General features: G+C 43.0%; 2 protein-coding genes across 2 annotated transcripts in view; one reads left to right on the top strand and one right to left on the bottom strand.

Annotated features, from left to right (window-relative positions):
• Nucleotides 1-14,923, top strand: part of LOC135700613 (merozoite surface protein 2) — a 53,824-nt gene that overhangs the window by 14,226 nt on the left and 24,675 nt on the right. The window lies entirely within an intron of this gene.
• Nucleotides 8,536-10,959, bottom strand: LOC135700573 (augmin complex subunit dgt5-like). Its single transcript, XM_065221102.1, has 4 exons — nucleotides 10,834-10,959; nucleotides 10,633-10,771; nucleotides 10,407-10,551; nucleotides 8,536-10,072 (listed from the first exon to the last, which is right to left on the bottom strand). The coding sequence occupies exons 1-4, from the start codon at nucleotides 10,926-10,928 to the stop codon at nucleotides 8,556-8,558; spliced, it is 1,896 nt and encodes a 631-aa protein (XP_065077174.1). The 5' UTR covers nucleotides 10,929-10,959; the 3' UTR covers nucleotides 8,536-8,555.

Here is a 14,923-nt window from a genome sequence, read left to right as displayed (position 1 = left end):
TTCTTGCTCTCTGAACACGTCTTCTGGCTCTGAGACAACTAGCGCGGAGAGTACTAAGTGCCTCGTTCCACCAGTAGACTGGACGCCGTCTGTTATTTGGCTCCAGTTTCCTCGGCATGGTCGTGTCACATGCTCTCACTAACGTTTCTGTCAGCTCGTCCGCATTTAGATCTACGGGACTCCCGTCCACACGAAGTGCCTCAACGAACAAATCCTTGTCGAAAGCTTTCGTCTTCCACTTTCGGTCACAAGTTCTCGTCCTCCGTACTGCCACAGTATTCCGTTGACCGATGCCATATCGTATCGCCTGATGGTCGCTATGGGTATATCCTTCGCACACTCTCCAATCCATGTTTGCCATCAGCGTCGGACTGCAGAAAGTAACGTCGATAATGGATTCTCGGCCATCTCTGCGAAAAGTGCTGCTGGTGCCTTTATTGGCCAGCATAACTTCCAGTTTTGCCAGAGCTTCCAGCAGACTGTGCCCTCTTTGCATTGGAACACCTGCTTCCCCACTCCACTGCCCAAGCATTGAAGTCTCCTCCGATGACTACCGGTCGTCGTCCGACCAGCTCTTCGGTAAGTCCATCAAGCATCTCGTGGAACTTCTCCATCGTCCATCTGGGGGGTGCGTAACAACTACACATGAAGATTCCGTTGATTTTGGCGATGACGAAGCCTTCGTATGAGCTCGCAACCACTTCTTGAATGGGGTATCTGCCCATAACTTGTATAGCTGCCATCCCAGCTCTATCCGCAACCCAGTTACCGTTATCGGGAGGGACTCGATACGGTTCCGCAATGATTGCAACGTCGCACTTTGTTTCTGTTGTCGACTGCCACAACAGTTGCTGAGCAATGTCGCAATGATTGAGGTTTATTTGGGTTACCTCCATTACTGTTGGCCTGCCATCGCCTTTTTGTATGCTAGGCATTTGAAGCCTCCCGTCGTATGATCGTTACCGTCCTCTTTTTTGCAGAGCATACACCTCGGATGCTTCGTGCAGCCTCTTGCAATATGGCCTTTCTCTCCGCATTTCCTGCACAGATCAGATCTGTCAGGGCCATTGCAGTTCCTCGCCTGGTGACCGAATCCCATGCACTTGAAGCATCGCTCCAATTGCTTGGTAACCCGAGGAGTGGCTTTCAGCGAGCACAATGACCAGCCAACCTTGACCTTGCCCGTCTCCAACAGCTTATTCGCTGCAGCTGTCGAAAGCCGTATAACCGCCGTTTGCATGCCGCCGTACGCCTTCCTCATGCGGATTGACATCGGGACATCTCCCAGATCGCAGTACACTCTCAACGCACTTCTTAGCTCCTCTTCTGTGGTGATCTCGTCCAGGTCCCTGCACTCGACCACTGTCTCCTGGGATAGAGCTCTTACGCTCGCCCCTTCGCCAAGAGACTTTTCAACGAGCTCCTTGTAGGCTGAGCTCTTGATAGCAGGATCCTTCTTCAGCTCAAAGAGGATCTCGCCTTTCTGGGTTCGCCTGGTTTTCACCACGTTCTCTCCTAGTTGCTTCAACTCCGGATCCTCTCGTACCTTCCGGAGGAGTGCTGCATACGACGTTTTGTCCTTAGCTTCGACGATCAGAGCATCGCCCTTACTTCGCTCCCGACGAGTCCTGGGTATCTCCTTCTTCTGTTCAGCTTTCTTCTTCACGTCTTTTTCCTTCCGTTTTTTCCACTTCTCCTTTGGCTTCTCGACGGTACGCCAGCCTTCCTCCTTGTTGTCTTCTTTGTCGTTCTTGACTTTTTTCAACTCCTCTTCCTCTCCTGGAGTTTCCCTTTTCCTCTTCTCCGAGCGTGGATTTCGAGGTCCCTTTGGCGTCTCCTGTATTTCAGCTGCTGCTCTCTCCTTGGCCTCGATCAGTGCCCTTTCGGCAGTTACGGGCCTCGTCCTCAGCGCATCCTGTTCACGTTCGGCAGCAATAATGGCGGATTTGATGCCCGTCACCATTTCCATTATTGCCTTGTGGACGTTGCTCTTATCCTTGATGAAGTCATGGAGTTCATTGATCCTCCTCCTGACCTCCATCAATTTGGTCTTCCCAAGCTGCAATCCTTCTTGGGGTGTGCTACTGCTGGATTTCAGTGTGAACACCTGGCTTAGCATAAGACCTAGCTCTCCTTGGTGTCCTTGCTGCTCACCTTGGGGCTTACTGCTGCTGTTGGAACTCGCTGTTGCCTCCAGGTTCAACACTGGTGATCTCTGCAATATCCCGCTCCTTGCGAACACGTTCGCTCCTCCGTTTTCAATTTCTGGCGTCTTGCCGTCGTCCTTCATATTTTTTTGGGTTTTTTCATTTTCTTCTTTTTTGTTTTTTTCTCCGTTTTTCTCCATTCTGTTGGGTCCCCCCTCCGGGCCGCTATCTCCACTCGTTGTATGTAGTCGCCTATCGTGATCCCATGGTTATCTATGCAAGCAGGGAGGCCATGCTAGGGTTGACACGGTCCTTCATGGGGGCCGTGTTCAGAGCCAGATCGGCGTAAGTCAGGAATGTTACATCTGAGTCTACTACTCACCAATCACCAATTGGTGACGAGTTTTGAACGTATCCGGAGGCCTGCCAAGGTTTTACCGGGACGGGGGCAGCCGCACTATTAGCCCACTCGCCATTTCAAGAAGGTGTCACCCTTCTTTACTTAGGGAGCAGAATAGCACGACTGTCAGCCCTGTAGCGTGGTATCCAATCCATTGTGCCGTGTCGTGTCCATAGTTCCATGCCGTATCCAGTATGCCGTAATAAGGATCTTACTGGTGTCGATCCTAATGTGCCGGTTGGCACTCCTGCGGGTTGACGAAGCATTTCCTCGATCGCCGTGTTATGGTTACCGCGCCAGTGTTCGCGTCGCACCCCCTCACTTTGCTATTGTCAGAAGGACAACATTGCCCAGGCTACACCACGGGGAGGTGTGAGGTAGGAACTTGTGAGGACCAGAGATAGGAAAAACGCTCTTCACAGGTTGTCCATTCACCATTTGTAGCCCTGTGTGTATGTGTGTGTGTGTGTGTGTGTGTGTGTGTGTGTGTATTCCCTCTAACCCCCACTGTTGGCAGTGTTATCAACAATCAATACGAAACTAACGATTTTAAATTGGCTCATTACTTGACTAGCCCATTGGTCCCAAGCAAACAATTAACGCACCCCATTCTAGTCGAAATTCTATTACTACACAATGTTTGTTTTGATTCGCTATGAAAGTTTGACAGATAAAATGAGGGGTTAGTGGATTTTCCTATGTTTCGAGGGGTGAATCGATTAGCTTGGGACCGAAGATAGTACCAGAGCTGAGCCAGAAAGTTGAGCTCGTTTCTTCGTTACCTCTATGGTGTTATTATGGAAGAACTCTCTCTACAATGTCGCATTTATGGTCATTGTAGATAGCTTTAGTCCGGGAGTTAAAAGGCGATAGCTCTATTGCAGATCCAGCAACCCATTTCAGAATGTCTGGAGAGTCACGCCCATTCCGAAGTTACTTTCACTTACAATAAACCCCGTATGTAAGCATCACCGTTACCAAATGGATATTGGTCTTACATACACGCTTCCAGGCTCGAATATATTCTTTTCAAACCTGGCAAGTATTTAGTTTATGTTTTTTTAATTGTTAAATGTATTTGGACTGGTCTCACCATGTTAATTTGATCCTCCAATCCATTGGTTCCGTAATTTTGATTTTCTCTAAGCTTTGCATCTCATTTCGTGATGTACCTTTGTCGTAATACTTCCTTTAACTCGAGGGGGGGGGGCGACAAATCTAAATCTCAATTCTAGATGCTCAAAAAATCTCACACTAGCGAATCAATATTCGAAAAATCATCTTTCATTTCTCGCATCTGTAAGTTGCGGCTTACTTGCCAGCCTATAGCTGGCCCGATTTACACCGGCGGGGCGGCTACGAACAGAGTACTTCGCCCAAAGACGTTCGGATTTGGATGGATTGATAAGAAAAGAGAAAGAAAAATGCAATTTAAGACGTCTATTATTCTCTAACCTTTCCCTTTTCTCCTCGTTGTTACTCGGTGGGGCCCTTCGACAATAGAGGCGGCGGTTGCTGTTCATACTGCTTCACGTCGGCTCCAGACATGGTCTGTGCCGAGCGTTTTCTCCTTCGCTTTAGCTGCGTAGCAGCAGTCCTTGGCGTTTAGTGGGGGGATGAGCAAAGCTCCTTTAGCGGAACCCCCCCGGCGACGATGGTGACGAATCACCGGACCAACTACTCGCCGTAGATGGTCCCGGAAGTCACCGCAGTGCACTACCCAGGCGAACGCTCCTTCGGTTCGGCCTGCTTCGTCCCTCCCTGGCTCTTAACTGCGGTGGCGAGACTGGCTCTACTGGCTGAGCCACCGCAGTGAGAACGGTGGGTGTTCGGGGATCCTTGGGGTTTAGCCGGGAAGCGGAAAAATCCTCGAAATTTAGCTTCCCTTGGCGGCGATCCGACACCCTTCACTTCAGCTCACGAACCACGGCACTTTTCGGGGAAACGACGTCACTTCCACGCGACGATGCTGGGAATTATCCCACCAGCGGACACATGCCACGAAAACGGCACTCCAACTTCACGTTTTCACTAAAACGGACGGGGCAATAAAACGCGTCGTAATCCAACCGTGGTTCGTAACTTTTTTTTCCGTACTAGCTGACAATCACGGACAATACAACAACCGCCATCGTTCTCCTGCAACCGCGCTCAAATGTTGTGCTGCTTATGTTTTTCGCCTTCTTTTGCAGCGGGAGGAGAAACGGGACCTAACTTTATGCTACACGCGAGACGATTTTAAACGATAATTTTTACACTATATTCTAATCCTAAAAACATGCCTACACGAATAAAATCTACTATGAAAATAACAAATTAAAATATTTACAAATAAAGCAGTGGTGAGTATGTTGCCGAGCGTGCGACCAAAACCACAAATCACAAATCACAAATCATAACAGACAAGGCACACACTCATGGCAAACACGATAAAAGCATAGAGGTAAGACAAGAAGGTCCAGAAATAACGTGCTCAACTTTTTGGCTCAGCTCTGGTACTCTCTTCGGTCCCAAGCTAATCGATTCACCCCTCGAAACATAGGAAAAACCAATAACCCCTCATTTTATCTGTCAAACTTTCATAGCGAATCAAAACAAACATTGCGTAGTACTAGAATTTCGACTAGAATAGGGTACGTTAATCGTTTGCTTGGGACCAATAGGCTACTGAAGTGGTGAGCCAATTTAAAATCGTTAGTTTCGTATTGATTGTTGATAAAAAGGTGGGTTATTAATTGTCACCCTAGACGAGGGTTACACATCTACTTGCATCGCGCTCGAGATCGCGCTCGAGATCGCGCTTCATCTTTTTGCAGGAGATCTTCAAAATCGACATAAATCTTCCTTCTATCTACTCAGCGTGCGTGCAGCTAGCCACAGCAAAACACAATCTTTTCTGCATCGTAGATAGAGTCGTCCCCCTCGCTTTAACTAACACAAATTTTCTTGCATTGTCATGGTCATCTGGGAGGAGGTTGGCGTGTAGTGCTTTCCCCAGGAACAGTTCGCGGCCACCAACTACCACCTGTCCAGTATTAGGCGTATCTAGCGAGACATCTTTCATATTGCTCGCAATCTCCGACCACAAATGAAGTGACAGACGACTAACTGGCGAAGAAATCCATTAAAATAATGTGGTTCACAGTAATAGAATTTTCTTGGAAGCTTGTGCCATCATCCACCAGATGGGTTAGTTTTTTTGTCTTGATCTGAACAAAGTTGATTTTGTGTACAATGATTCTTTGACAGTGTGCAAAGAGTGTATCATTTTGTCATTTTTTTATGCATTTCAGTTTTGAGTAGAGTGAAAGAGATAGAACCAAAACATTCTAATACATTTGGTGAAAATGCTAGTACAATCCAGTAGTAGTGTTGCCATGTGGTACAATCTAGTAGTAGTGGTGTTGCCATGTGGTACACTGAAAAATTGAAATAGCAGGTTAGTCACCAAAGTTTTCGAGCCGCTCCGTCTGTCACTTCGTTTGTGCCATCATCACACTCATAGTTCTCCTATTCTCCACGAGTGCCATCTTTGATTTGCCAATTATCAAAGCAAAAAACTGGCATCTGCCGCCGTGTGCAGAAAATGTTTATTCTTGCCACTTATATTAGTCATATGAATTTGTATTCGGAATCCTTTTGATTTGTCCCTACTATATATTATTCCTTAACGAAGCCGGTGGTGTAGTGGTAAGCGTGGTTACCTCTCACCCCAGCAGGCCTGGGTTCAATCCCAGTCGGCGCCGCCGGGATTGTTCTGAGGCATAACATCTCTGATCACGCCTTCCTCTAATTTGTGAACTCTTTAAGGTATCACCTTAATACCAACAATCAATACGAAACCAGGGTTGCTTCCACTCACTTGCTATAAAAAAATGATTTTCTGAATTTTGAAATCATTCGATGTTATAATGATATTTTGGACTTCTTTGATACAAGAAGCGGATGAAATGCAAGTGTTTGACTCATAAAACCTATCAATTTCGCTACCAGAGTGTTACAATAAGCGATTTTATGATTCGTGAGCGTTCACTCAGAGTGAGCGCTCACGAGTCGTAAAATCGCTGATTGTGACTATCTGAAAGCTAATTTGACAGATTTAATGTGTCAAACACTTGCCTTTCAACCTCTTCTTGTAACTAACAAGTACAAAATATGATTATAACATCTAATGATTTCAAAATTCGGAAAATCATATTTTTATAGCAAGTGAGTGGAAGCAAGCCTGTACGAAACTAACGATTTTAAATTGGCTCACCACTTTAGTAGCCTATTGGTCCCAAGCAAATGATTAACGTACCCTATTCTAGTTGAAATTCTATTACTACACTATGTTTGTTTTGATTCGCTATGAAAGTTTGACAGATAACATCAGGGGTGTGTGGATTCATGCAGAACATGCAGGGGTGAGTGAAATAGCTTGGGACTGCTTGGGACCGTTGTACTGAGTGAGCCAAAAATAATAATGATTTTCTTCGGGACCCAGTGGTCTTAGAGTTACCTCTATGTTAATACCCCGTTCACATTACAGCCTATATCACGTAATATAGGCTGTCTTGCAATGAGCACTCATACAAAGGATTTCCAGTGAAAACTAGATGTATGAGTGCTCATTGCAAGACAGCGTATATCACGTGATATACGCTATAATGTGAACGGGGTATAAGACACCCGCATAAACGCGAACCATAAATTGACCTTACCTAAAATGGTTAAAAATTGTTTATAATCCCTGCTAAACTTTAACTGAAATGGTTATGGAACTTTACATGAACGTTTAATGATAAAGTTTCAACCTTATGTATTATGGTTTTTTGGAAATGGACCTTACAAATAATGGGTTGTTAAGAACCATTACCATTCCAAATTCTTGTTTTCTCCATACATTTTCAGAAAGAGAACTATATAAGAACGTTTTTACTTATGATTTGAGAACATTAATGGTAATGGTTATGGTAGTCAGTAAGGTCCATTAATGGTTTTGTATTATCGCTCAACTTTACGTGGAATATATCGTGAATTGGTAATCAGTAAATTACAGGCAACCAATTCGCGATATATTCCACATAAAGTTGATCGATGTTACAAAACCATTCGTGGACCTTACTGACTACCATAACCATTACCATTAAAGTTCTCAAACCATAAGTTAAAAGGTTCTAATATAGTTCTCTTTCCGAAAATGTATGGAGAAAACAAGAATTTGGAACGGTAATGGTTCTTAACAACCCATTATTTGTAAGGTCCAGTTCCAAAAAACCATAATACATAAGGTTGAAACTTTATCATTAAACGTTCATGTAAAGTTCCATAACCATTTCAGTTGAAGTTCAGCAGGGATTATAAACAATTTTTAACCATTTTAGGTAAGGTCAATTTATGGTTCGCGTTTATGCGGGCATCTAATGATTTCATAATTCCGAAAATAAATTATAGCGAAATGAGTGGAAACAACCCTATTGTCTGAGCTGCAGCGAGAAGTGGAGAGAGGATCAGCGAACTAGCAGACACCGGCATTACGGGTCAGGGAAGTATTGACGAACTAGCAGTAGGAATTTCGGATCGAGTCGACGTGTAAATTTGTGGATTTGTTAAAGGACTGTTAATTGTTTAAATAGCCCTTAAACTACCTACTAGAAGCTTTTTTTTTCCTTGATTGTGTTTTCCATCGTTTTTGTTTTCTGTGCTGAGTACCAATGCTACCGACGCCAGAGAGGCAGCTCCCACACCTGGACCCTACCTATCGACCCATCAACTTATGAACCGGGGCCCAACGGCGTGATGAAAAAAGATGTTATGCCTCAGAACATACCGGCGGCGCCAACTGGGATTGAACCCAGGTCTGCTGGGGTGAGAGGTAATCAAACTTACCACTGGCACCACTATTATAAGCTAAACTGCAATGAGCTTGGAAGTTATGTAGTATTTGAAGTGTATTATTCTATTCATGCTAAAATACATTTTGTGACAGCCAAGATTACAGTAAAAACACCACTTATTCCTTCACTTCATTTCCCACCCATCGGCCCATGGATCATCCGATAGTACATCAAATATTCACTCTCATACTCGCGATAATTTCTTCCGTTGAACAATTTTTTCGGTGGGACGTACTCCCGCAGTGGATTTGCCAGGACAAAGCTATAATAAATACGCCCCTTGTCGATCACCTCCCTGGTATTCGTGGCAACTGCGTCTATTTCATCCAAATGTTGACATATTTTAACGTGATTGGCTTTCCACAAATGCTGATAGTGTGCGTCGTCGACCACTGCCTGGTCCATTTCCGGTTTCAGATCGATCATAAACGTTTTGATGAATTCATCGAACTTGATCACGGTTTTCATCTCTTGCAGAGAGCATTCAGCAGACGAGAAGCAGTTGGGCAGAAGGGTCAGCAATGAGCTGAAATCGTTTTTCATCAACAAGCAAGTTTTTAGCGAGAAAATTGAACATTTACTAGGTCGATAGAACCTACTGAATGGAGTTTCTGACAATACTGTAAGTTCGCCACTGTAAGGAGGCAGACTGGCCGGGGAATAGGCAGGTCCATTGGAGAGAGCATTGCTTTCAAATCGGGTGACATTCATTGACTGGTCCAAGAAGGTTAGCGATTGATTGGTCGTTTTTTGCCTCATGTTGTGGACGGTGTAACGGCTGTAACGCTGGACATATGAGATCTTTTCCTTAATTTGATTAAGTTGTTGAATTTCCTCTTGGATTCGTTCGGAGTATGAGTCGATTTCTCCGTAAATTACACGCAACTGAGAAAGCACTTGTTCCTGATCCTCTAGCTTGGAACTTTGTAGCTTGATTTCTTGCTTCTTTTTATCGATTTCTTTGCTGATGAATTCGAGCTGACCCTGGTTATAGTCCTTAGATGTGGATTGGAACATATAATCTTCCAGAATTTCGTCGGCTTCATCATCCATCATATTCAAAAGGTTCATTTTAGTCTCCAGCATCTGCGCGAACGGTGTATATTTTGCAAGGTAGTCGTCTTTCATTGTTTGGATCGCTCGTTTCTTCGCAACCAGATCAATGAACAAATTTATATGGGACCCACAAAGCTTGGCCATATTAATTTGCAGCAGATCCTGATCTGATAAAGCATTCTCCTTCTCAAATTCATTCTGCTGACGGTCGGCTTCGGAAATCTCCAAGAGTTGTTTCTCCTTTATGTCCATCAGTGCACTCCACAGAAGATAGTTTGGAATACCTCTCAGTACTGTCCTTATGTTGGCCCACAATTTCTGCTGAGCTTGCTTACTGCCCTCTTGTTTAAGTTCAGTAAACTTTGAGTAAAAACTATCTAAATACTTGTGGCAAGCCTGGATGGCATCGACCACATCGGACTTCGATTTAGTTGATTCCGTCGCTTTTGTTGGCATTGATCGTTCAATCATTTGCTTGATCTCGATTTCTTTTTCGGATATTTTGAACAGGGAATTGTCCACTGCTTTGTAGAAAGCAAGCTTGTCCGTAATTTCACATACTTTGGCATTCACTTGCACCTTTTGAATATCTGAAAAAACATAAAGGAACCGATTATAAATCGACCATAGGCCAACGTATACCTAAGGGGTTGGTCATAAACTAAGTAGACACTTTAGGATAGTGTATACGATTCATATAAAATTTACAAAAAGTTGTATGGACGACAATCGACCAACTTTCCAGCAGTTGATTTGCGTGGGCGGCTCACGCTTGGCGAGGAAATGGCTTACAACATTTTGTATACAAAAGCTAATAAGCCCTTTTCAATTGTTGGTCGAGGATTGTCTACTCAGGTTGGGGTGTTAAGGAGTACTCAAAAACGGTCTACGTAGTTTATGAACAGTCCTTGATGTTAATCCTACTTTTCTGTTTGATTTTTTCAGTTAATGTTTCGAGTGATGCTTTTGACTTTGAAATCCTGGCCTCCGTTTCAGAGCATTTGTTTTTCAGCTTCTCAATTTTCTCAAACCGTTGAAGTTCCTCCGGCATTTGAGTCATTTTTGATTTCTAAAAAGAACAATTTCTCAAAAAATAATTTATTGTGATTTTCCCACCCATAAATATGCAACAATATAGGTATAAGCTTACCGCCAGAACACCTCCAAGTGCTTCATATTGCCTAAGTTTGGCCACAAGGATATTGTTGCGCATAGATTCTATTTCTTGCCGGGGTCGTATTCCTGATACAATCTGCTGAAACAAAATACTCTGTTTGCCTCGGATGCATCTGGAAAGCAAAAAAAAAAATTCCATGATTCGACTAAACAGCACAAGGTAATCCAGAATTACTTTTTCAACGATTCATCCGAGGGTATTTTCTCCAACGGACAACCCATTTTGGTTGCCCAAAGCTTGAATCGAACTATTTCATCAGAAAGCGACATTTTGACCACCAATATTTTAGAAAATTCGCAAAACTTCACTAGATCGGCACTTGTTTAACAAATTTCACGATCAAATACTCAACCGACAACAGAAATGACGTTAATAGCTGTTGAAACTGCAACGGTGAAACTTCAGGTGGCGCACATCAATCAATAGTAAAGACATCAACCGCGGTGTTGATCCATTAGTTCGAAACATTTTTAACGAAACATATAGCTTAAATACGGCTGCTGAGACTAGCTCAGTTCTTACTTTTTTTACTCAGGAGTATTTGAAATTTCTACACTCTATATATATACACTCCACAGACAAACAGACATAACACATTGAATATTTATCACTGTAAAACATCGTTGCTAAAACATTACCGCCATCTGTTGAATACACTGTGGTGGGTAGTGCGCTGAACAGATGGCGGTAGTGTGTAAACGTCAAACGCAAGGGAATTGACTATGCACGCCACAGGTGGCGGTACTACCAACTACGATACTTTTAAATTTACCGTTAAATGCTTGTTCGATGAACAACTTGCGAGTGTTATGTCTGTTTGTCTGTGTACACTCTATACTCTATATATATATTGACAAATCCAAGTTTGAATCAGCAACCGTGGCACTGCAAACAAGTATTTAATTATTTATCTAATAGATATTTTGATCAATAATAGGAGATTGGGCCTAAAAAAAAAAAATAAACGAGTAATCTTGATATCCAACGTCATGCATAATATTATTAGTGAAACCCTAAATGATTTTACTGAAGACATTATTTTTCCTGGGCTTGGAATTGCTGAAAAAGTCACCGATTAATCAACATGTATGGAAAATGGATGTAATACCGACCTAAATGCCCCTAATTTGGGCCCATAGATAAATTCGGCATGCGACTAAATTTTCAATCCAGCATTTTACGAGCGCTGATGGCCGCCACAATTTAGCTGAGTTTCTGGTAGGGGTTGATGCATATATTATGTCACACTCTAGGGGGGCGGGGGAGATGGTCTAAGATTTTGTGACAAGCAATGCATTAGGTATAGGAAAAACTTCACGATAACGGCGGGGGGGGGGGGGGTAAATTTCTTCTCGATTTAGCGTGACATAATTAATGCATGGGCGGGAACATTCGATTTGATGTTTGGGTTATGTCGTTTGACGTATAAACGATCAGATTTGACCGTTTACAGGTCAAACGACACAAGCCAAACTTCAAATCATATGTTCCCCACCAGACACTCAACCAGATTGTGGCGGCCATGAGCGCTCGTGAAATGCTGGATAGCAACCAAAAATATTTAGTACTGTCTCAATGACGCGTTCATCTAGATAAAAATGATAAATAGCTGATTTTTAGCGATGGGCCCAATCCTAGATCCATAGGCCAACATTAGAGCCATTTCCCTTATTATCTTTTATTATAATATGGTGTCAACAGATAAGCTCCTCCCCTGATCCTATCCTTCGACAATGTACTCCTCTAACCTAGGGTAAGCCACGAGTATTCGGCCCTACTTCTACTAAGGGGTGAGACGGACCCGTCGACAAACCCCTCGATCCCTGAGCCAACCTCGGGGACCACTGAGGCCGTTCGCAATGCTGTTGTATTTTATAAGGACTGTTTCAATTTGAAACTAGAACAAAAACGCACCTCTCGCAATGCTGAGTTGCAGTTTCATTATTCGAGCACTTTTTTGCACCAGATTTGCAACTGCTCGACTATTCTGTTTTATTTCTGAGCGAGTTTGAAACACGAATGGAACTCTGTTTCAAATTTCGGTATGTATTTAAAGATGTTTCGAAGAACTTCACAAAAAAAAAACTCTATGAATTTCATAGGAAACAGTAAAGTTTATGGAACTTGATGATTACAAACATCTTTTAAAACTGTGCGTTGCGCTGATCGTGTTGCAGTTTTATTTTTGACAGTTTCAAATTATAGAATTGTCGAGTCGTTTAAAACAATTTTGAAACTCAGCATTACGAACGGCTCTCAAGGCCTCTTTTCTAAAACCGGCAAGCCTCCCCTAATAAAAAATAACCATAAAAGAGAGCTTAACGACGTGTTCGGGGTATCATCCAAACCATTTGTGGGATAGTTTACCCATCCGGGATACAGTTCGTTTATGGTATTTGTGTATTAGGGTCTCACTCTCGGGTCGGCTTCTTACAATGTGTTCGCTCGGAGAATAGAATAGAATAGAATCAAACGTTATCGTGTTTTAATACCCCGTTCACATTATAGCGTATATCACGTAATATACGCTGTCTTGCAATGAGCACTCATACGCCTAGTTTTTACTGGAAATCCTTTGTATGAGTGCTCATTGCAAGATATCCTGTATCACGTGATATAGGCTGTAATGTGAACGGGGTATTAATTCTTTAGCAAAATACAAGCAACAATCAATACGAAACTAACGATTTTAAATTGGCTCACCACTTTAGTAGCCTATTGGTCCCAAGCAAACGATTAACGTATCCTATTCTAGTTGAAATTCTATTACTACATTATGTTTGTTTTGATTCGCTATGAAAGTTTGACAGATAACATCAGGGGTGTGTGGATTCATGCAGAACATGCAGGGGTGAGTGAAATAGCTTGGGACTGCTTGGGACCGTTGTTCTGGTACTGAGTGAGCCAAAAATAATAATGATTTTCTTCGGGACCCAGTGGTCTTAGAGTTACCTCTATGATACAAGTGCGTGTGTGAAGTGGTACCATAGAGGTAACTCTAAGACCAAAAAGTCCCGAAGAAACGTGCTCAACTTTTTGGCTCAGCTCTGGTACTATCTTCGGTCCCAAGCTAATCGAAACATAGGAAAATCCACGAACCTCTTTTTGTATCTGTCAAACTTTCATAGAGAATCAAAACAAACATAGTGTAGTACCAGAATGTCAACTAGAATGGGGTACGTTAATCGATTTGCTTGGGACCAATAGGCTAGTCAAGTAGTGAGTCAATTTAAACCGGTGGAAAGGTTTATGAAACCCTTTTTACGAAAGTAGCTTCCAACCATCTTTCAGCATCTTTAATTACGGTACCACAATTTGTCACCGGGGATAAAATTCTTAAAACTACCCTCAACTGCTTTGTTCCGTTTCGATATCAAAGTTTGGTTGATAATCCTTTTTATGTGCTGCCAAATAGTTTTTGTAATGATGATTGGGATTCAAAAGGTCCAAACGAGTTTTAGGCTTGTAAGCAAGGACATGTTCTGCAGGGAACTTACCACTTTGTGTAAAACAAATGTTCCTGTGATGCATCAGGAAATAGTTTAGTTGGTCATCGATGTCAGAAAACTTTTGTTTAGAATCTAGTCAAAACGTTTTGAAAACATCCTTCACGCTTGGCCGTTGCTGCCCGGATGGTAAGGCCGACTTTTGAGTAAGGGAGAACCGCCCACTTATAGAAAAACAGCGATAACTTTTCCTCATATGCATTTTCCCAGCCGGCGCCGGTGGTGTAGTGGTAAGCGTGACTGCTTTCTCACCCCAATGGGTCTGGGTTCAATTCCAGCCGAGGTCGGTGAGATTTTTCTGAGGCATAAAAATCTCTGGTCACGTCTTCCTTCGGAAGGGAAGTAAAGCCGTTGGTCCCGGCCCATGTGTGTTGTGAATGGGTGCGATATCCTACGCAGGTGTAGAAGCTGCCTTCCTGCACATTCGGTTGCCGTTAATGGATGGCAATCGATGTCCGTCGATGATTGGCACTAGATTGCTGAACAGAGACCGACGTTAAAAATAAAGGGAAAAAAATATGCACTTTCCGGGTAACGGATTGTGTTTGTTTTCAACTGGAGGTTTCACAAATAATTTTTGATAATAAAATCATATATTGACCCGAGGGGGCGACACATCTAAATCTCACTTCTAGATGCTCGAAAAATCTCGCACTAGCGAATGAGTCTTCGAACAATCTTCTATCATTTTTCGCATCTTCTTGCATCATCTTTTTGCAGGATATCTTTAGAATTGTCATCAATTTGCTTTCTATCTA

This window comes from Ochlerotatus camptorhynchus, unplaced genomic scaffold (genome assembly GCF_037179485.1).
Source record: "Ochlerotatus camptorhynchus isolate MF236.1 unplaced genomic scaffold, CSIRO-AGI_Acam_v1.1 ptg000139l, whole genome shotgun sequence".
Taxonomy (NCBI): domain Eukaryota; kingdom Metazoa; phylum Arthropoda; class Insecta; order Diptera; family Culicidae; genus Ochlerotatus; species Ochlerotatus camptorhynchus.
This window is presented reverse-complemented; position numbering and strand designations above follow the sequence as displayed.